General features: G+C 45.5%; 1 protein-coding gene across 1 annotated transcript in view; it reads left to right on the forward strand.

Moving 5' to 3' along the window:
- Nucleotides 1-22,637, forward strand: part of trip10a (thyroid hormone receptor interactor 10a) — a 50,088-nt gene that overhangs the window by 10,690 nt on the left and 16,761 nt on the right. The window contains exons 6-10 of the mRNA XM_087983174.1: nt 851-955; nt 2,989-3,117; nt 4,374-4,520; nt 5,506-5,703; nt 13,841-13,999. Of these exons, the coding sequence (XP_087839300.1) occupies nt 851-955; nt 2,989-3,117; nt 4,374-4,520; nt 5,506-5,703; nt 13,841-13,999 (738 nt within the window). The remainder of the gene's footprint in view (nt 1-850; nt 956-2,988; nt 3,118-4,373; nt 4,521-5,505; nt 5,704-13,840; nt 14,000-22,637) is intronic.

A 22,637-nucleotide genomic window follows, 5' to 3' on the forward strand; every position in this document is an offset into this window, starting at 1 on the left:
TGTTGTTGTGGGATCAAACCGCCCTGCTTAGTGCATGTTGTTTCCACTGTTTGGCATGCAGGTTGCCCTGTGTTGGCGTTTTATTTGTCGGCCAGCCTGTGTTTGCTCCCAGCATTCCCTCCTGCACTCCTAATGGAACCCATATTGACCTCCTGGTTTGGTAGCACAGTTAGAGTGGAAGATACACAACCTGACCCTCCTAGTGCAGTGTTCGAATACAGTTCTGAAGCTGTTGAAGGCCTGTAGCGGATCTTGGATGCCCTGTTTTGAGTTGCCAGATCCGTTCAGAATCTATCCCGTTGATACATTGATAGCGTCACACCGTGTGATAGTGAGTATCCTCATTGTGAAGGTGGGATTTTGTGTTCAGCTCCCAGATGTTGGCGGGGAGGGCTGTACAGGGTCAATCGGATGCCATTTCCAGTGGCAAAGTCAATGCCAGGAGGTCTGTCTGCTCTATTTTCCTTTTGAGACTTTTTAGCAGTTTTCATATAACTGAGTGGCTTGCTGTGTCATTTGAAGGGGCAGTTAAGAGTCTCACATGGTGCTGGTGTGTGGGGCACACATGTAGACCAGACCATGTAAGGATAGCAGATTTCCTTCCCTCTAGGCCTTTAGTGAACCAGTTGGGGTTTTCTAACCATTGACAAAGGTTGTGTGATCACCATTCTGGTGTTTATGATTTCACATTCGCGTATTGAATTTCAGTTTCACCATCTGCCGTGATGGTCTTCAAATCTCTTTAGCAGATGGGTTTAAACCCCACCCCCCCCCCCAAGGTACTGCCGTTTCCTAAGCCATCCAGCTGGAGTTGCAGTCAGTTTAAATCTGACTATCTGTGTCCCCACAGGCAAAAAGGAGGTTTGAACGAGACTGCAAGGAGGCAGAGAAGGCAATGCAGAATGCAGAAAAAGCCGACCATGACATCAACGCCACCAAAGCTGATGTGGAAAAGGTAGACTTGGCGTTCAGTCCAGCCCTCCAAGTTCCTTTCCCTCGAGACCTTTCAGAACTTCATCCCAATGTGTGGTGGCTATGATTCCCACAGCACATCACGGTTTCTCTAATTTGTCACTGAAGTGATACAGAGAAGGCCTGTTTTGGAAATGCTGCTCTGGCTTAGATGAACTCACATCCGTGAAACAGCTTCATGTAATCTTTACTCTGTATTTGACCTCTCTAAACAAGGGTGTACTTGAATTAATACAAAGTGCACATGACCTTTTTGTTTAGGTACTTTATAGCCTTCTGCACTCAACATAGAGTACAGCCGTTCCAGACTGTAAACTCTGTCCCTCTACTTTGGTTCCTTCACACATTTTAGTTTCACTTTTAGTCAACTGCATACTTTCTTCAGGCACATCTTTTCTTTTGTTTCTTTTCTTTTTATAAGTAGAATCCCTACAGTGTGGAAACAGGCCCTTCGGCCCAACAAGTCCACACCGACTCTCCGAAGAGTATCCCACTAAGACTTATTTCCCATTACTCTACACTTACACCTGGCTAACGCACCTAACCTACACATCCCTGAACACTATGGGCAATTTACCATGGCCAATCCATTCTAACTTGCAAATCTTTGGATTGTCGGAGGAAACCCGGAGCACCCGGAGGAAACCCCGCAAACAAGGGGAGAATGTGCAAACTCCACACAGACAGTCGCCTGAGGGTGGAATCGAACCCGGGTCCCTGGCGCTGTGAGGCAGCAGTCCGAACCACTCAGCCACCGTCCTTATAGAATCCCTACAATGTGGAAACAGGCCCTACAGCCCAACAAGTCCACACCAACTCTCCGAAGAGTAACCCATCCCTCATTCCTGTTCGCTTCCCCTGAAACACTAAATCATCTGTCACTGAATCTTTTTTGTCTTCCAATCTATCACAGACTTTCCTTCTGTCCTTGTCCCACTGACCACTTTCTCAAAACCTGTTACATCGCTAGCTTTTCCAAGTTCTAATGAAAGATCATCGAGCTGAAATATTGATTTTTTTTTAAACTCTCTTCCACAAATACTGCCTAACCTGCTAACCTTCCCATTTTCTGTTCTTCATTTAGCTTTGCAGCATCCACAGTATCCTTTATGATCTCTGCTTTCTAATTCAGTTCTAAAGGTTGTTTGCCTGTAGTTTAAAAGAGTTAATGGGAGTTTGTAAATAAGAAGATAACGTGTAATACCTCATGACTCCTCAGAGGTGGTTCTGTCTGGTTCTGTGTTGGTCTTGTGTTGTATGTAGTTACCACTTAAACCGTTCAAATAAAGATGATGTTTACCAGCACTAAATACTCTTGTAATCTTTATCTGTCTGGGGCCCAACCAAAGTGGAGGATAGAAGTGTGAAAATGAATATAATTTTTTGATGTGCACTTTTAATTTTTTTTTAATTATAGAATTCCTAGTTATAGGTTTTGATTCTGATTTCAATAGTGAAGGGGAGGTGGCTCAATGGTTAGCGCTGCTGCCTCGCAGCGGCAGGGACCTGGGTTCGATTCCAGCCTCGGGTCACTGTCTGTGTGGAGTTTGTACGTTCTCCCCGTGTCTGCGTGGGTTTCCTCCGGGTGCTCGGGTTTCCTCCCACGGTCCAAAGATGTGCAGGTCAGGGTGGATTGGCCAAGCTAAACTGCCCATAATGTTCAGGGATGTGTATGGTTATGTGCATTGGTCAGGGGTAAATGTAGAATAATAGGGTAGGGGAATGGGTCTGGTGAACTGGCCATGCTAAATTGTCTATAGTGTTAGATGCATTAGTCAGAGGGAAATGGGTCTGGCTGGGTTACTCTTCGGGGGGGTCGGTGTGGACTGGTTGGGCTGAAGAGCAGAAGGGGGGATTCTACCAGATGTCCTGGCCAAAAGACACTGTAGGGATTCTAATCTCAACTGTTGGCAGGAAGGTGTCGTCCATACACTTCCCACTTTGAACATAAGTGGATTGATGCAATGCACCCTTCACTGTTGAAGTATAAATTGTGTTTATTTGTTTGTCTCTCAGGCAAAACAACAGGCAAATCTGCGGAATCACATGGTGGAAGAAAGCAAGAATGAGTACGCCTCACAACTACAGAAATACAACAAGGACCAGAATCAGTTTTATTTTGTGGAGATGCCTCATGTTTTTAACGTAAGTCAAAGAAATTGGCACTTGGGAGCATCGAAACTAGGTGAGGTAAATTTAGCTGGAAGTAGGTTTGGAAAAAGTATTTGTGTCAGAGGCATTTGGAGAAAGCTGGGCAAGTTTAAGCATAGAATGCAGAATAGAGTTGGCTGTTAACTTGTTGAAATTTAGCCTCTCAAAGGAATGAACTTTGGGTTAATTTTATTTGAGTGCATTACTTGTAGGTAGCTGGTTATCACACCAGATTAGATGTTAAGTTCCTTCCTATTCCTGCAAACTCTCTTTAGCTACTGAGGATTGCCAACACTCTGCGTCACCCAGATGTTTCTCTGGACAATTATAAATTAACCCATTAGGACATGGCAATGAAAAATCCTAGCAGTAAAATCATAAGAGGCGATAAAACATCATACATTTCTTTTAAAATGGAAAAGAAAACATTTTGTTTATTAGCTATTAAAACGTATTTGGCACGTGGAGCATGGCTGTATGACTGGTAGTCAAAAATCGACCAACAGGTAATCCGATAAAGAATCTCGTTGAGGATGAACAGGTTTCATATGGAAGTGCATGTACAGTAGGCCATTCAGCCCCATGAATCAGCTCTGGTCAGATCTGCTTTTCCACCTACTCCTGATGACCTTTTTTACACTCTTGCACTACAAGAATGTTGGGTGGCCAGTGACCGGAATGTGAGTGTGGGATAGCTGAGGGATGAAATGCCCAGGAATATATCCAACCAGAGTTGACAATCCAGGTTAAAACCTTAATAATCAGTATTGGAAGCTATTGGTTTCGCCATTGTGACATTGATAGGTATTGCTCTGTGAATGGTGGGAAGCCATCACGATTTCCCCTCTGCCCTTCAGTTATTTCACGGGGCGGCACGGTGGCTCAGTGGTTAGCGCTGCTGCCTCACAGCACCAGGGACCCGGGTTCAATTCCAGCCTCGGGCGACTGTCTGTGTGGAGTTTCCACATTCTCCCTGTGCCTGCGTGGGTCCTCTCCCATGATCCAAAGATGTGCAGGTTAAGTGAATTGGCCATGGGAAATTGCCCCATAGTGTTCAGGGATGTGTAGGTTTAGGTGCATTAGTCAGGGGTAAATGTAGAATAATAGGGTAGAGGAATGGGTTTGGGTGGGATACTCTTCAGGGGGTCGGTGTGTACTTGTTGGCCCAAAGGGCCTGTTTCCACATTGTAGGGGCTCTAATTCCTGAGTCGTCTCCTTTATCAATCAAGTTGCTGCATGTGTTTTTACAGAAACTTCAGGAGATGGATGAAAAGCGGATACAGAAGCTGTGCGAAGCATACAAAATGTTTGCAGACACAGAGCGCCAAGTCATGCCGATCATTGGGAAGTGTCTGGACGGGATGACGAAAGCTGCGGAATCTGTAAACGAGAGCGGGGTACGTGAGAGCTGCCGACCATTCAGATTGTTTGGCCACTGGGCATGTGTGGGACGTGGCTCAGTGAGTAGCACTCGCACCCCGGGGTCAGAATGTCATGGGTTCACGTCTCCTTCAGAGATTTGAGGACAGACTCCAGGCTCATCCTTTCTGTATGCAGTATTGAGGGAATGCAGCATTCAGCTGTGTCTGCCCTCTCGGGTAAGTGTCAAAGATGGCAAAGGAACGGTTTTGAAGAGCAGAAGGGGGATTCTACCAGATGTCCTGGCCAAAAGACAGATCACCTGGTCATTTTGGCAGCACGGTGGCTCAGTGGTTAGCACTGCTGCCTCACCGCACCAGGTACCTGGGTTCGATTCCAGCGTTGGGCGACTGTCTGTGTGGAGTTTGCGCATTCTCCCCATGGGTTTCCTCCAGGTGCTCAGGTCTCCTCCCACAGTCCGAAGATGTGCAGGTTCGGTGAATTGGCCATGTTAAATTGACCCATAGTGATCAGGCTAGATGTGCAGGCTAAGTGGATTAACTATGAGAAATGTGGGCTTACAGGGATATGACCCTCTTCAGAGGGTCAGTGCAGACTCGATGGGCCAAGTTTATTGCATTTTCTGATCATCAGTTGTTGCCTGAGGGATCTCGCTGTGCACAGTTGGCTACTGCACTTCAACACTAACTATTCTTCAAAAATACTGACTTGGCTCTGAAGAGTTTGGGGACGTCCTGATAGGTCAAGTGGAAGTACAAGTCTTTGTTTGCAAAACAGCTCAATTTGCTGCAGAACATTGAGTGCTTTCCTTGGCTTTCAGAATACTGAATCTGGATTCATCGCACGCGGTCGGCCCCCAAAGTACACCTCAGTTCTAGATGCAAAGGAATAATTTTCTCCTGCAAAACACCCTTTAATATCGTTGTTCCCTGGCTGTGTGGATGGCATTGTTTAAAAGCAAGCCTGCTTCATATGTTTTTCTTTTTGCTCACCTTTAATCAGGATTCACAAGTGCTGATTGAGGCGCACAAGTCAGGATTTGAGAGACCAGGGGAGCTCGAGTTTGAAGACTACAGCCAGATGATTAATCGGACTTCATCAGAGAACAGTATTGGTTCTCTTAAATCTGAGCCGAAGACCGACCATAGGACCATTAGCAAAAGCAAGACCAAACGCTGGCCATTCGGAAAAAAAAACAAGGTAGAGACAAATACACACAGCTATCAGTGAGGCTAGCAGATGAGTCCAATGTGCTTGAATGGTTGCTAACAATTCTAACACGAGGCATTGATTTGTGATTTTATTGATTTCACCTCACAACTTACAGCTGTGTTTTATATTTTACTGACTTTCTTTCCTAGACAGCGATACTTATTTCTGTTCTCTCCGTTACCTTGTATGAACCTGCTTGTCACTGGGATCCGTTTCTGGATTACACTTGCATGTGGATCAGTATTTTAGCTTCTTTGTTTCCTTCCCCCTTCTCTCTCTCTTTCCAAGGCGCACACGCGCGCACACACGCACACACAGAGCAGAGGCTCATGCACACACACACGCTGATGTTACATCGGACTGTGGCCCTAGTGCTCTGTTGGGTGAACAGAAGAGATCCCACTGCACCAGTGCAAAAATGAGCAGGTTCTCCTGTCAAAAGGCTGTCAGGGATATGATGACAATCGCCTACCTCACTGCTGTGGGTTGGGGGCTCATGGTCCTCAAATTGATTGCCGTGTTACCTCCACTACAGCAACAACTGCACTTTGAAAGCTGCTGGTTGGCCGTGAGAGGTGGTATATAAATGCAAGTGTTTCTTTCAATACTGGGTGTTAGGGCATCACTGCTGAATCCAGCTCTTTGACGGCATACACGCTCATTCCCCAGGAATAGTTACTGAACAGTTACCAGACCCTGCCTGATTTATTGTCTCTCTTTCCCCTTCCTCCTCCTTCCTTTCCCAGCTTCTGCTGGATCTGATTGTTCTACCCTTACCATTGCCAGCTGCAATAACTTAATTCATTTGGGAATCAACTCTGGATCTTTCCTGTCTCTGCAGCTTCTGGCCTAGAGTACTTTATCCACTTGACTCTCAGGAGAACTGCATGTTTAACCATTTTCTGTCCCTGTTTAAGGATATTGCAGTTGTGCACTTCTGGGGGAAAAAAAGACCCATTTATCAGATGTGGGCATCGCTGGTTGACCAGTCTCTATTGCCCTTGATAAGTTAGTGGGGAACCATGATCTTAAACTGCAACAGTCTTGGGGTGCTGGTACACCACAGAGAGATCCAGAGCTTTGACCCAGTGACAGCAAGGGAAGTGCCATCATTCCGAGTCAGAATGGTGTGTGGTTTGGAGGCAAGTGATGGTCTTTCCATGCATCTAATGCCCATGTCCTTCAGGGCTGCAGAAGTTGCAGGTTTGGAAAAGGTGGGAGAATTTGGCGGACCTACAGCCGATTTAGCCTCCAACAGTACGTCCTCTGGTTTCTGGTTTCAGTAGTGAGAGGGATTTGATTCCCTGATCCAGACTTTACTGGTGCCAGCCATGGTTTCAATTGCCAATGCACTTGAACAGAAATCCAGGCTCAGAAAAGAGTATTGCATTGTCAGAGATTCCATCCTTCTAATTGTGACTTGCTCTGTGCTCTTGGATAGACGTGACAGATCCCATGACAAATCCCGTGATCTTGGAACAGTTATCCCTCGTGTCTTGGCCAGTATTTATCTCTCAGCTAACATCACTAAGACAGATTATCTGCCTGTGGTTGCAACGACATGTGTTGGAGCCTGTTGTGAGTAAACTGGTTCCATGGTTAAAAGTACTTCACTGTTAGTAGAGTGGTTTGGGATGTCTGGTGGTCATGACGGGTGCTACGTAAATACAAGAACTCTCCTTTAAGTCCAAAGGAGCTAAAAAGGAACAAGTCAAGGCAGGCAGTTGAAAGTTTTTTTTTTTAATATTGGTACTTATTCATTCTCACAATGGGCTCCACTGCCAAGATTGTGATTCATTACCTTCAGGAGATGGTCAGTCAGCAGTATGAACTGCTGTAGTTTTGGGTGGTTACTGGACTCCGATCGGATTTAGACTCTGCTAAGAAAAGCACTGAGTCACGCGAACCAGGAACGCCTCATGTCTTGGTCCCAGTTGTACACCAAAATTCACCGATCAGCCAAAACGGCCTACCGTGACTGGCCCCTGTGTCTCCCAGCTCAGTGAGGGTTAAGGTATGGTTCCCACTCCTCTCCTGACCCAGTAACTGGTGGGTTGAAAGTCGGCATCGGATGCAGCTGTGGTGAGGTAGGCAGACAGTATGTTGGCTTTCTTAATGAGATTACTGGAGTAAGGATGGTCTTGCTGCAATTGTACGGGGCCTTGCTGAGACCGCACCTGGAGTGGGATAGTTTTGGTCTCCTTCTCTGAGGAGGGATGTTCTGGATATGGAGGGACTGCAACAAGGGCTTATTTCCAGACTGGTTTCTAGGATGGCAGGACTGATGCATGAAAAGATTCTACATTGGTTAGGATTACATTGACTGGAGTTGGGAAGAATCAGCTGGGGGGAATCACATGCAGATCTATAAAATTCAAACAGGGCTGGGGTATATTCTGGAAGGATGTTTCTCATGACCAGAGGAGTTCAGGACCAGCATCACTATCTAAGGATACAGGGTTGGACATTTTAAGACTGAGATGAGGAGAAATTACTTTACCCAGAACCTGGTGAAGCTGTCACAGAAAGCTATTGAAGCCAGAACATCAAACGTTTTAAAGAAGGATTCAGATAGAATTCTTGGGGCTAAAGGGACCAAAAGGTATGGGGTGTAAGGAACAGGAGACTGAGTTGGATGATCAGCCTTGATTGTATGAAATGGTGGTCAGGCTTGAAGGGCCGAAAGGCCTACTCCTGCCATTTTCTAGGAGTTGACAACAGAAAACCCTTGCATTTATCTAGCACCTTTAATATTGTAACATATTGCAGGAGATGATATTTTTGACTGCAAGCCAAATGAGTTTTGGGCAGCAGCTTGGTCATTGAGGCTTCCTGGGGAGCATGTGCCCACTTCACCTGGGTGCGACCAGGCCCTCATGCCTGCCTCGTGCACCCTGTCCAACTCCATACCTGACCAACCATAGGTAGACAGCTAAGGTTTGGTCAAATAGATGGGTTCCTGCTGAACTGCCCGAGCCAACGAGACCATAGCCCCTCCTCAGGAGCTCAGCTTGCCAGCAGTGGTCGATGTTACCTTCACGGGGTGTCCTCCTCTACTTAGTTTGTAAATCTTGAGGGATGGAGCCAGCTATTGTTGGTCAGTATTTCTGCAGCTCTCTCTTCTGTTAACTCCAGGCGGCAATGTTTCATCAAAAAGGGCAGGTTGGTGTTCCTGCTGATGTTCCAACGCAGCTTTCTAATTGACTGACGGAAGACTAGTCTCACGCTGTCTCCTTCTTTCAGTCCTTGTAAAACACAACAGGCTCTGTCCATCCCTCCTCGAGGTGACCACTTGCCATTGGGGAGACTTGGCAGTCTAGTATCCAGAGAGCTGACACTGCTGGACACTGTCCTTACCATATGTCCACCTGCTGAGGAGTGAAAATGCTGGGGTTTTCCCCCACATACCCCTGCTGCCTTATCCCAGGGGTATCAGTAGTCGTTGTACCCTCATCACTGGCCTGACCTGTTGAGCACTTTGGCATCTCCTGAGGTTTCCCTCATTTGATAGAAATGCAAATCTTCCTTTTCCTTCTATCCAGGCTTATTCTTCCTGGTTGAATCTTCATTCGTTTTCCATTTTCTTTGATGATGTGACCTTGTTGCTGCAATAACTGTTCATTTTTTTTCTTGCAGTGGGTTGTGGACCGCGATATCAAATAATCTTTTAATCTTCTCTTTGTGCAACCACTCTCCCCAACCAAACCCTTCACCGACCAAACAATACAAAAGCTTTGTGAAGTAGCCGTAATACTGCTCCTTGGGCATTCAGCATGCATGCAATCTAACCAGCTTTAATGGGCACCAATGGAACATTTGGCATGTAGTGGTCTAACTCAACAATGACCATGTCGGAGCGCATGGAATGTCTCTTTGAACTCTGAGAAAGAAGGGTGCAACGATTAGCAATATTCTTGAGTCCATTGTAGCAAGAGGATAGGTTTGCAATGGCTTGCCCTGTTAATCACCCATCCAGCCCCCCAGTGGAGGGAGGTTTGTGTGTTTCTCTGACGGCCAGCAGGTATAGAATGAGTTGAAAGATGATAAATGTCAGTGCGGTATTGCGTTGTGAAAGATGAGAGAGATCACTGGTTTAATCCAAGCTTGGTGAGTTCCCGGTTGGTCTTCATATTCCCTCTGACCAAAGTAAGAATTACAGTTTATCCACCAGCTCCTGACCCTCGGGCTCAATAGCCTGTGAATAGCCACTGTCCAAACTCACGCCAGGACAGGTGCTGTCAGAGTGACATCTTTAGAATTTATGTCTCCAGTAGAGGAAGGAATAAATGAGAAGAAATAATAAATAAAATACTCTCACTTCCTTCAGCAGCCGAAGTGGCATTGCTCTCAAACTGGGATTTGGCAATAATCTTTGCTTTCTCAACATGGGTGGTTCAGTTAGTGATTTTCTGAAGATTCTTCCCCTCGTTGTGGATTTAATGCACGGGGCATGAGTTACTTCCAGTTGCAACATTTACTGGACTAATGGAAAACGAGCACAAAACTGAGAGAAGAGAGTTACAGAACATCTCCAGTGCAAACAACCCAAATCTTTAGCAGCAATCTATGCTTTGCCCTCTTCAATTTACACCTCACAGATTTTTCACTGTGCGTTATTTAAATGTTTCTCTGTCAGTCTCAGCTTTTATAGCTTCCATACATTTAGATTGAGAAATGGGAATGTGGGTGAGTTAACAGGGCCGGGTGCAGTTTGGCAATTTCGAATACCCACTCTCTTCCACCTGTATCCTTTCCACCCACCCCCAGTCCCATCAAAACCAGGACAGTTGATCCCGACGGGATCTCGGAGTGTGCCAGGTGACTGAGTTTCACAGCCTAGCTTGCCACTTGTACCTGGCACTTTGCTTTTCACTTCACAGTTGCTGGACCAAGGCTTCTGTCATGAATAAAGCTGTACTGTTGAGTAATTTCCAGGAACCGATAAATATCCGTCTCCTGTCGAGCGAATGACTCAAGTAGGTGAAACAGCTACACCTGAGCACTCTGCAGGTGTTTGGATAGTAAATATACCATGTAGGTGAAAATGTGCTGAGCCCAATCCATAATACTGAATTTCCACAACAGGTTAGGTCATGGGAGTTTACAACACAAGCCAACTACCTTCAGCCCATCGTGTCAGTTAATGGCTCTTTAAAAGAGTTGCACTTAGTCCCCTTCCCTTTGCCCTTTAACCCTGGCAAACGCCACATCCTCAAGAATCTGTCCAACTCCCTTTAATTATTTATCAAGTCCACCACCATTTCAGTTAAAGCATACCAGATCCTGATAGCTCTCTGATGCTCCTGGATTTCTCATCAGCCTGCTTTTAGACGTTTTGCTGATAGTGTTTTGGATCTATGTTCTCTGGGGTAGTAACAAAACAGCTTTCTTCTTTCTCTGTCCACCTCCCTGCTCCAAGTAGACCAGACCTATCTTTTCCAAAATACCCTTGGTAATGAACTCCTGTAACCCTCAGTGTTGAAATTGGCTGTGGTTCTCTTGAGCTAGATGGCCTGTAATGGTTGTGGGGAACAATACCATCTGGATTCTTGCTCCCAGTCTCTGTCCAGTTCCTTCTTGGTAAAATTTGAACCTTTTTCTTTAAGTCCTCAGAGGACCTGGTTGGGCAAAGGCTGCTCATAGCTAGTTGTGGCATTGTCACAAGAGACCAAGAGGGCACCGAAGACATGGCTTGACTAACGCAGCTGTAACCTTCAGCACCAGTGAGACGAGAGGAGGAAATAGATTGTACATTTGCATTTGGATGGGGGATGGTTTTCTAAATCTGAGTGTCAAAAGTCCATGAGTGCTAAGTGCTTCCTGTAATTGTTGCACCCTTCATCGTGTTTGACTTGAATCGGCTGAGCTGCAGCACAGGATTGTGGGCTGTGAAATGCTTCCTTATCTTCAGCCTTTCACTTCATTTTTAAAAGCGTGACCAACTTCATGAATGATTTCGTACCCTGCTCTTTCCGGCCAAGAGAACAACATTGGGCCATAGAACTGTGCTTAATGCCAAACGCAGGGAAACCCTGATACTGGTGTGGCCTCAACATTGTGATGAGCCAGACTTTTTTTTTATATGAACGTTTCCTACGCCTGAACCCATTTGGGAGAGGCTGGGGTGTGGTGAAGGAAATAGAGAAGTTCATTGAATCAGAGTCTTCACATGAGCAACACAGGGCCCAGGGGGTTGACATGAGAACATTACCTGACCCAAATATCCCACCCAATGCCCAGGGAGAGCCATAAAAAATTAACTTGGAAACAGGCCATTCAGCCCTTCAAACCCATTGCACCATTCATTTCGATCATGGTGGATTGAAAGACACCCATGACCTGTACAAGGGCAGATGCCATTGTGAAGATCATTACGTACTAGTAATAGTCCATAGATATTTGTATCTTTTTTGGTACCTCTTTTGGAACAGCTTTATGCTTTTAAATGTGCTCAGGGGTTTGATTTGTACAAATACACAAATTTGCTTTGAGGTTTCCCACCATCAATTTTAATCATCTGTGGATTTGATCTGACAGTTTCTGATGACAATCTTAAGTGACTTGGTAACTGTTGACCCTGGTCCTATCCCTAATCCAACATGAGTCCCAAAAACTTGGTTAAAGAGTTTTGCAACATGAGGCTGGATGGGAAATCCGAATGAATTTGGTCTGACAACTTTCCCTACTTAATCCTCACTTTGCAGCATTTAACTCTGACATTTTTTAAGTTTGTGCATGAGATTATGGATTTATCACAGTGTTATTCTAAGCAGCTCTTGAACAGCGTCTAGCCTGATGAGTTTGATTCAAGTGCTACTGTTTGTGGAATGGAAAGTCAAGAAGGAGTTCTCTAGATTTTCTTCTGTATTTCACAAAAATAAAAGAAAAATTAGTCTCTTCAGCTGGATTTTCAACAGGTTATTTTCAGCCCTAAACCTGGTTCCTGGGCAATACTGAGTTTGGGAAAGGCAGGGGGATTGCAATTCTCTTAACATCACTGAGGCAACCAGTCTTATGCAGTTTGCCCGCCTGGAAAATGCCAGTGTGTTGGAGAGAACAGATTTCAGATCAACAACAATGGCCATTGTGGGATTGGTAATTTGTCTAAATTTAGATATCTGCTGCTTGTGGAGAATGAATATCTGAGCATAAGGACATGGAAATAGTCTCCTGCCCAGCAAGAATCAACATCTTTTGCGAGAAAAATGAGAGCTATACGAAATCAAAAGGTATATTTCTAGGGAGAGTCTCAGATATTGAGCAGACACTGTAATCCAAGGCAGCACTTGACAAAATTTGTTTCTGTCTGGTTAATGAAGGTTGCTGTGCTTTCTGTTACACTGCTGTCATGGCTAATTTACCCAGTTGGCTCCATATGTCAAATATCCCCCATAAACCCTGCATACTCAGGGAAAGGTGTGTTGAAGCCCGGGGTGAGTTTGTGGACAGTTTTTCATCGATATTCATTCTGGGCCTGCGTTTATTGCCCGTGCCTAGTTACCCCGAGAAACTAGTGGGATGAGCTACCTTGAACTGCAGACTGTTTGTTTGGTTGAAGTTATGTGAATGGTTTGCTAAGGTGTTTTCAGAGTGCAGTTGAGAGTCAGCGACGTCGCTGGGGCCCCTGGAGTCTTTCTCAGGTCAGGGTGAAGATGCCAAGTTGAGCTTCATGTAAAAGTTGCCACAAAGATTGCCCAACGACGCTGGATTTTGAGTTTCTGCTTCAATGGGGTGACAATCCCTATATCCCCACACACCCCCCCCCCCCCACCCCAAAATAAACTCTCAATCATGAGGCCGTGTGAGCGATTGTCGCAATCTGATAAAGTTGCAAAGCTTGTGCTAACTTTGCCTGTCCGTCAGGGAAGGGAAGTGGGAACAGGGGTAGGACCAGGAGGTGGGGGCTCACCTCACTAGGACTGTGATTGCATCATTGCTGGAAGTGAAGGTGTGGAAGAGACACTGTGGAGGTGAACTCCAAAGGAATTGTGCCTGCCTTGGTTTAGTAACTGAATGGCTGAAGGACTTTTCAAGAGCTGCATTGGACCTTGCTGTTTGTCCTCCCTTTCTTTCTCCCTTCTGTTGTTTTACACCATGGGTTGATTTCTCCCCTTTACATTAACAGCTTCCACCCCTCCCCTTCTCACCTTTGAACTTTTACCCCTCGTCTTTCGCTAATGGGCACCCGTCCCCCAAGTTCACCAGGGATCCGCTGTCTTACTGTCTGAACGAGATAAAGACAGTGAAACCCAGGATCCCTTCTTTCCAAAGCTTACGGAGGGGGGTAAGTTGGTTTCCTTTCAAATACTCGCATGCTGAAGGTGTCACCTTGAATGGGAAGCTGAGAAGCCTTTTGGCCTGACTTTTAATGCTGACTTTTGTCGGGGCTGATGACTGCTTTACACTCTTTGGGGAATTTGTAAGATTTCCCTTCCAAGTTACAAAAAAGGACCTTCAATTACGTTTCTTGCATTTGGTTAGAGGAAAGGGAGAAGAGCTCCGGGGCAATATGAATGCAGGAGTGATAGAGAAAGGCAGATTATCGTATCCGAGTGTAACAGATTGGCAAGCACGACTTTGGTCGCTAAGGTCAACACAGCACTGAAGACTAGGGAAGGAAGGTGCAAGAGGGTTGGAGAACGGCTGCTTTTAACCCTGACCCAGATCAGAAGAGCTTGATTTTCAGTTAGCCATGTCATTGAGTGAATGCAAATTGGAAATTCCAGAATTCAGAACATTCCACCTTCAAGCTGAAGGATGGGAGGGTAAAGGAATTAGACTCTGACTTCCAGGTGAGAGAATACAGCAACACATACACACACGTACACATACACACACGTACACATACACACACGTACACGTACACACACGTACATGTACACACACGTACACATACACACACGTACACATACACACACGTACACATACACACACGTACACATACACACACGACACACACACACCTGTGAATCCCAAATCCCAGTAATGTCCGTTTGCCACATATTAGAACTCCTAACATGTGCATGAATGATATGTGGAGAGTCTAGTGACATTACTAATACATCACCATATTCCCTGTCATTCCCAGTCGACTGAATAAATATCATCTTGTATGTATTTGTCAAGTAGTTGATCTACATTATGTTTTGTCAATAGAGACACTGTTGTAACTTGATAGTTACTGCACAGGCTGTTCTATCCTGGGAAGGCATTACAAACCACTACCCTGATTATGTCAGACTCGGCCAATAAATATATTCCCAAATGTATTGCTAACTGGAGCACCCACTTTAATAGAATCAAATATCAGGAAAAGATTTTAAAGGTCACAATAGCGCTACCTGGTTGCATGATAATATTGAGCAAGTTTGTTTTATCATCATTCAGAAACTAACCAGCCTGTCTTGTTTTGACTAACAGGAATTTCGCTGGTTTTCTCTTTATTTAGATAATCCTTTGTAGTTTTCTGTTTTTCAGTTTGATCGCCATGTTGCCTAACCGTTTCATTTACGTTTCTGACATCCTTAACTATATGGTTTAATCCAAAAGACAACACAAGTACTTTCAGGATCTAAGTATGTAGTTTTATCTGATTTCTGAAAGATAAGGTAGACATTTTTCACATAACATAGCCCACTAAGTTGGAGAATCAGCTGATGTCACACTGTCAATTATTGGCCTTTCTACAGAACCTCAGAAGAACTAGGAGCTGGAAATTCCTTCTCTCGAGCCTGTTCCACCATTTAATACAATCGTGGCTAATGCATCTCGCCCTCAACCCCAATCTCCTTTCAGCTCTCTCTAACCCTTTCACCCATTACTAATTAATCTATCTCATCCATTAAAGTTAACGCAAAATCCCAGCAACCACCACAGTCTGTGGTAGTGAACTCCACAGATTCACCACCCTTTGAGTGAAGTAATTTCTCATCTCTGTTTTAAATCTGCTACCCCTTATCCTAAAACTCTTTCCAGTTTGCCTCAAATGCGTTTAACTCTAACTTCCCTGCACAGATGCTGCCAGGCCTGCTGAGCTTTTTTAGCAAGTTCTGTTTTTGTTTCTGAGTTAATATTTAGTTGTATTGAATTCCACTTTTCTATCTTCCCTCCTTTCCACATTTCCATGATGAAAATAAATTCCTTTGCAATTCTTAATTTGAAAAATAATCGTCTAAAATTAATAAATTCCTCCTGGAGTTAGTTCTTGGAATACCTCTCATTGGTTTCTAGTTAGGTCAGGAAAGGATTTCATACGTGGATAAGGAGATGGGTTCAGAACATTGAAATTCTGTGTACACCCGTCGCTATTTTGTACAAGTGCGATAAACTCTGTGAGCCTCATTTATGCGATCGTTGGATTACTTTTATAAAAAGCCATTTCAAGTCAAAATTGGGATACAGGGACGGAACAAAACCACTGACGTGCCCTTGTCTGTCAAAGTAGTGGTTTTGGTGAGGTTGATCAGGAGATAAATAGACTGGCAATTGTGGAGTAACATCTCGCAGAAAGCATATGAAAAATTGGTAATCTTTCCTCTCCTAAATTCCCTTTGCCCGCAGTGCCTAGCAAAATGCTGGGAACCCACAAACATGAAGATTCAGTTGGAATTTCCACAGTGGAGGCTGATACCCTTTGTTTTGTTTGAAAGGGTGCTGAGGGATGAAGACCGACTTAATTTAGGATGGCACGATGGCTCAATGGTTAGCACTGCTGCCTCACAGCGCCAGGGACCCGGGTTCAATTCCATCCTCATGGTGACTGTGTGGAGTTGGCGCGTTCTCCCCCATGTCTGAGTGGGTTTCCTCTGGGTGCTCTGGCTTCCTTCCACAGTCCAAATCTGTGCAGGTTAGGATGGATTGACCAAGCTAAGTTTCCCATAGTAGCCAGGGGTGTGCAGGCTAGCTGGACATGGAACCTTGTTTGGAGTGGGGCAGTAAATGGGCTGACTGTTTGGATCAGCTGTGCTCGCAAATATTGAAAGCACCCAGGGAGGGTGAGGAGAGAAACCGAAGACAGTTTCAGTCATCGAGCTGGTAAAAATAACCCCTTACCGCAGAAAACGTTTGAGGCTGAAGCACTGAATGTTTTCAAGAATGACTTAACTATAGTTCTTGGGACCAAAGGCATCAAAGGGAAGAAAGCAGGGTACAGGGAATTGAGTTGGATCAAAACTTTCTGGAGAAACTGAGCAGGTCTGGTAGGATCTGTGGAGAGAGAAACAGTTAACGTTTCAAGTCCAGCTCTGAATAAGAGTCACTGGACTCCGTGTTAACTCTGCTTTCTCTCCTGGGGTGGCACGGTGGCTCAGTGGTTAGCACTGCTGCCTCACAGCACCAGGGTCCCAGGTTTGATTCCAGCCTCAGGCAACTGTCTGTTTGGAGTTTCCACATTCTCCCTGTGTCTGCGTGGGTTTCCTCCAGGTGCTCCGGTTTCCTCCCACAGTCCAAAGATGTGCAGGTTAGGGTGGATTGGCCATGCTAAATTGTCCCATAGTGTTCAGGGATGTGTAGGTTAGGTGCATCAGTCAGGGGAAATGTAGAGTAATAGGGGAGGGAAATGGGTCTGGGTGGGATGCTCTTCTGAGGGTCACTGTGGACTTGGTGGGCCAAATGGCCTGTTTACACACTGTAGGAATTCTTCTCTGTGAGGTGCTGCCAGACCTGCCGGGTTTCTCCAGCAATTCCTATTTTTGTTTCACGTCTTCAACATCTGCACTTCTTTGTTGTTGGAGGCGGAGCTGGGTGGATTGGCCTGCTTCCTGTTCCTATTTTCTATGTCTGTAATTAGCGAGCTGTGTCATAGTTTGTAGTCAGGCACTAGGACCATGAGGAAGAGCATGATGCTATTCTATTTGTGCCACCCGTTTCCTGCCAGATGGTGCACTGTGGTCGCAAACAACTGGATTGCGATCCACCAAGAAGGAAAGATAACAAATTTTGAAGCAAAACAAGTTGGTGACATTTCGGGGGAGGAACATTCTGTCGATTGGCAGGTTTCAAATTGCCCTGTGAGCTAGAGTTCTCAGACACTTGGTTTCATAAACACTGAGTACAACAACAAAGTGGTTCTGCCAAAATTTAGTGAATCACAGGGTCAGGCCTCTGCTAGAAGGTTGTATCCAATTCTGGATACTTCAGGAAGAATGCCAAGGTCTGGCAGAGAGTACAGAGGGAATTTCTAAGAGATTAGTATTGGGGTGAGTCCTCAGGTGTATCATGAAGCACGATGAAAATTGACATTGATCTCCTCTGGAGCAGAGGTGGTTCAGGATCGATAAAAGGTTTACAAAACTTTGGAAGATTCTGATCGACAAACTAAGGAGAAACTGTTCTCAATGGCAGAGGCTCAGTGACACGAGGATTTATTAGTGTCATTGGCAGGCACAGCCGAGAGAAGTTGAGAATTTTTTTTCTAATGCAGTGAGTTGCATTGATTTGGAATGTGCTGCCTGAAATGGAGACTGAACCAGACCCAGTCGTAACTTTGGAAAGGAAGTTGGCTAAGTGTTTGACGGGGGAAGAGAACAACTATACGGGGCCAGTGGGAAAAGAGCAAGAAGAGCGAGTCTATTGGAGAGTGCTTTCAAAGAGCTAGTACAGGCAGGGTGGGCTGAATGGCCTCTACCTGTGCTGTGCCAGTCCGTGATTCAACGCAGTGTTGTGGGTGTGTGAGATCTCAGAATGCCTCTGCTATAGCAGAGCACTAAGTGAGAGTTGGCCAATCGATTGTGAGCAAGCATGGCTGGGGCAGGCAGATTGGCCTGGGCTGTGTTGGCAATTGTTGTCCACCACCAGTGACTTCAAGTACAGGAGCTAGTTTGGTACAGGGAATGCTGCCCTCCAGCACAGGTTCGAGGTACGCAGAAGAAAACACGTAAGAGAAATGAGGAAATATTTCATTTTAGGCAAGCTATTGTTTACCCTAATTCTTCTCGGTGTGTGGATTAGATTAGCCTGTCCTCTGATTGAAAGACTTGTAAACACAAGTGTTGCCGTCACTGCTGAAATCCAGTGAGAAACACAAAACTCTTTCCTACACTCGAGACCATTGTACTGTCATTTCTTGCCTTGAGCTTGTGGGAGGTATTTTGTGTGTGTTTACCATCCTGCAACACTTCCAGACAGGGAATGATGGATCCTGCAGTTCCTCATCTGACCTGGGCATCAACCTTAAAATGGCACCCCCTGCTGCCCGGTTGTGAGACTTCCCTTTCACCAAAGAAAACCCAAAGCAGAATCAATGTCAGGCTAGTCTTAAACAAAAACAGAAATTGCTGGGGAAACTCTCTTCGCCCGAACTTCAGATACTTGTTTCTTCAATCACTAAGATTGCTGGCTTTCACTTTGGAGTTATCTGATTCTGCCACACTCCCATCCTCTCCCTCAGCCCCAGCCCAGTCCCAGCCACTCAGCTGCGGAAACAGTCAGAAAGATGACGTCCCCATTTGCGGCAGTGTTGATCAATAGGACTTTGATGACCGCTTGAGCTTGCTGTAGTTATCTTTATTAGCCAAACTATTCACAAAAAAATGGGGCAAATCTTGTTGAAATCTTCCAGGGAGAGACTGGCATTGAGGGACAGGAGTCAAGATAAGTATGCCACAGCCAAGCAATTCTGTCACAAAAATAAAACCATAGTAACGAGGTCAGCCAGGTGTACCTTACAGAATGAGTTCCCTGACTGGACTGGCTTTTGCCCGAAACGTTGATTTTACTGCTCCTCAGATGCTGCCTGAACTGCTATGCTTTTCCAGCACCACTAATCCAGAACCTGGTCCAATCAGGGAGCCCTGGCTGACAGATATAAACAGGAGGGTCAGGGGTTCTGTTCACTCGGACAGCTGGCTCTGAGGGAGCTGGATTAGTGTCAAGGACTCTCCACATGTAAATGAAGGGTGACTTGGTGACAGGATAGTGGTGTCTGTGGAGTTATTCCACTGTGGATAGTGGAAATCCAACAAAAAACAAATTTGCTGGAGAAACACAGATGTGGTAGCAAATGTGGACATAAAACAGTCAATGTTTTGGATCCAGTGTTCTGATGAAGGGTCATGGAGTCATCGAGATGTACAGCACAGAAACCGGCCCTTCGGTCCACCTTGTCCATGCCAACCAGATATCCCAACCCAATCTAGTTCCACTTGCCAGCGCCCGGCCCATATCCCTCTAAACCCTTCCTATTCATATACCCATCCAGATGCCTTTTAAATGTTGCAACTGTACCAGCCTCCACCACTTCCTCTGGCAGGTGAAAGTGAGGACTGCAGATTCTGGAGATTAGAGCCAAGAATGTGGTGCTGGAAAAGCACAGCTGGTAAGGCAGTATCCGAGGAGCATGGGGAACGGCTTTCAGGCAAAAGCCCTTCAGCAGGAATGATGAAGCGCTTTTGCCCGAAAGTTGATTTTCCTGCTCCTCAGATGCTGCCTGACCAGCTGTGCTTTTCCAGCACCATTCTCTTGGCACTCCCTCTGGCAGCTCATTCCATGCACGTACTAACCTCTGTGTGAAAGAATTGCCCCGTAGGTCTCTTTTTATATCTTTCCCCTCTTACCCTAAACCTATCCCCTCTAGTTCTGGACTCCCCTATTTCAGGGAAAAGACTTTGTCTATTTACCCTATCTATGCCCCTCATGATTTTATAAACCTCTCTAAGGTCACCCCTCAGCCTCTGATGCTCTGGGGAAAACAGCCCCAGCCTATTCAGCCTCTCCCCATAGCTCAAACCCTTCAACCCTGGCAACATCCTTGTAAATCCTTTCTGTGCCCTTTCACTGGACCCGAAATTGCTGACTGTGCCAAAAGTATTTTTGTATTAGCAATATTCACTGTACAACACTTAGTTGTGGTGCAGCAACTAAAATATTTCAATATGCTTTCATTTCCTTCAGTGAGGGCCTCTTTATCCTGAGCCTTCCTGCAGCTGGACACCTGCTTTCTTATAGTCAGGATGTTTCTCTTGTGTTTTCTTGACATAGCCACAGATTATTTCAGATCAGTCTGGAGCTGGGACCCAGTCGTGTGGTCTGCTTACAGGTCCCTAGTGATTTGGTTAAAGTCTCTCACTGGATGCACATCTGTTCTCCTCCTGTGAAGGGCAGAGGTATTGGGATAGGACTGACCCACAATCTCCCGTGGTTGAAAACACTCATAACTGCTGTCTCATGCTCCACCCTCCATGGAGTCCAGCTCTGCCATCCTGCCTTTCGATAATAAAACAAAGAATCTGAAACAAAAACATTGTGCTGGAGAAACTCAGCAGGTTTCTGTGGGGAGGAAAAAAAAAACAAGTTAACATCTCCACTCCATTGACCCTTGGTCTGAACTGAAAGCAGCTGGGAAATGGTGCTTTACGCTGATGTGTGGAGTTCGAAAAGGGGCAGTGGTGGGGTGGGAGTGGTTGAATGGATGGAGATGGTACGTAGGGAGGGACAAATAAAAGGAAATGCACAGAAAAGCTAGAAGAAAGAGAAAGATGCGGAATGGGTGCTATCGGGAAATGTGAACATTGAAAATGGGTTGGCTGTGCTGATAGATCTCAATACAGAACAGGGTCTGGGGCATGGGGTTAGGTAATGACCATGGAGGAAGCCATTCACTTTTTAAAATTGTTTAGCTCAGAGTTAAGTCCTGAGGGCTGTGCTGTACCTTCGGCAGAAGATGAGGTGTTGTTTCTCTGCTTACCTTGAGTCTTATCAACCTGGCAGCCAGTCCTGTCTCACCTACACTGACCCACTGTCCCCCAGTGTCCCCCAGGCTTTTCTGTGGTTTCCCTTGTACTGTCACTGAACCATCCTTCAGCCTGTAACTCCCATGAGCTGCTTGTTCCTCTGACCCAAGTTCCTCTCTGTCCCAGATGTGCTTACAAATTAGGGGCAGCATTTGGCCTTTCTGCCCCTTGAGCCTTGACTCGTGTTCGGTAGGTAAAAGTTTCCTAAAGCACGGGCTGTTCTCAGACCTGATGTGTTGAAGGTGGTTCGAGAAAGTTGCTGCTTTGAAAATTTATTAGTGCTCTGCGAGCAGCATTGCAATGGGAGGTTCAAACGTTTTTTTTTTATTGCTGACTGATGCTAATTTTCAGGAAAAAATATCTGTGGTAACCATGAGGATTAAATAATGAAGTTAGCCTGTTTTGGCCAGAGTTAACCTGAGCAAAAGAAAATAGTGTTTAAATCAAACAGTGTGACAGGATTCAACCAGATAAAAGCGTTTTAAACTTTTGTTAAAACTCAAGTTTGGCCTCAGATAAAGTGTTGTGTACAGAAACAACTTCAGAGTTACAGGGGGAAGGATCTCCAGTTCCCTGGAATGATTGGGCAGCACGGTGGTTCAGTGGTTAGCACTGCTGCCTCACAGCGTCAGGGACCCGAGTTTGATTCCTGCCCCCGAGTGCCCATCTGTGTGGAGTTTGCACATTGTCTGGGTTTCCTCCAGCTTCCTCCCACAATCCAAAGATGTGCAGGTCAGGTGAATTGGCCATACTAAATTGCCTATAGTGTTAGGTGCATTAGTCAAAGATAAATGTAGGGGAATGGGTCTGGGTGGGTTACTCTTTGGAGGATCGGTGTGGACTTGTTGGGCTGAAGGGCCTGTTTCCATACTGTAAGGAATCTAGTCTAAATCTTAAAAAAAAGTTGAGAGGCAATTTAGTTGTCGTGCTCAAAATTATGAAGAGTCCGGATAGAGTGGGGCAGAAATACTATGCATTCGGAGAAGGGTGAAGAAATTTTTAAAAATGATTTCCAAAAAGAAGTGATAAGAGAAACTTTCTTTGCTCTGCTCGGAGTGTGGAATGCATGGCCTGGGAGTGGGACTGGGGCAAATACAATCGTAGCTTTCAGAAGGCAGTTGGACAAGTGCCTGAAGAGAGGATTTGCAAAGCAATGGGTAGTTTCAGGAAGTGGCACTTGCTGAGTTACTGCTG

This window comes from Chiloscyllium plagiosum, unplaced genomic scaffold (assembly GCF_037043375.1).
Source record: "Chiloscyllium plagiosum isolate Xiang-an unplaced genomic scaffold, Cpla_swu_hap1 HiC_scaffold_45, whole genome shotgun sequence".
Classification (NCBI taxonomy): domain Eukaryota; kingdom Metazoa; phylum Chordata; class Chondrichthyes; order Orectolobiformes; family Hemiscylliidae; genus Chiloscyllium; species Chiloscyllium plagiosum.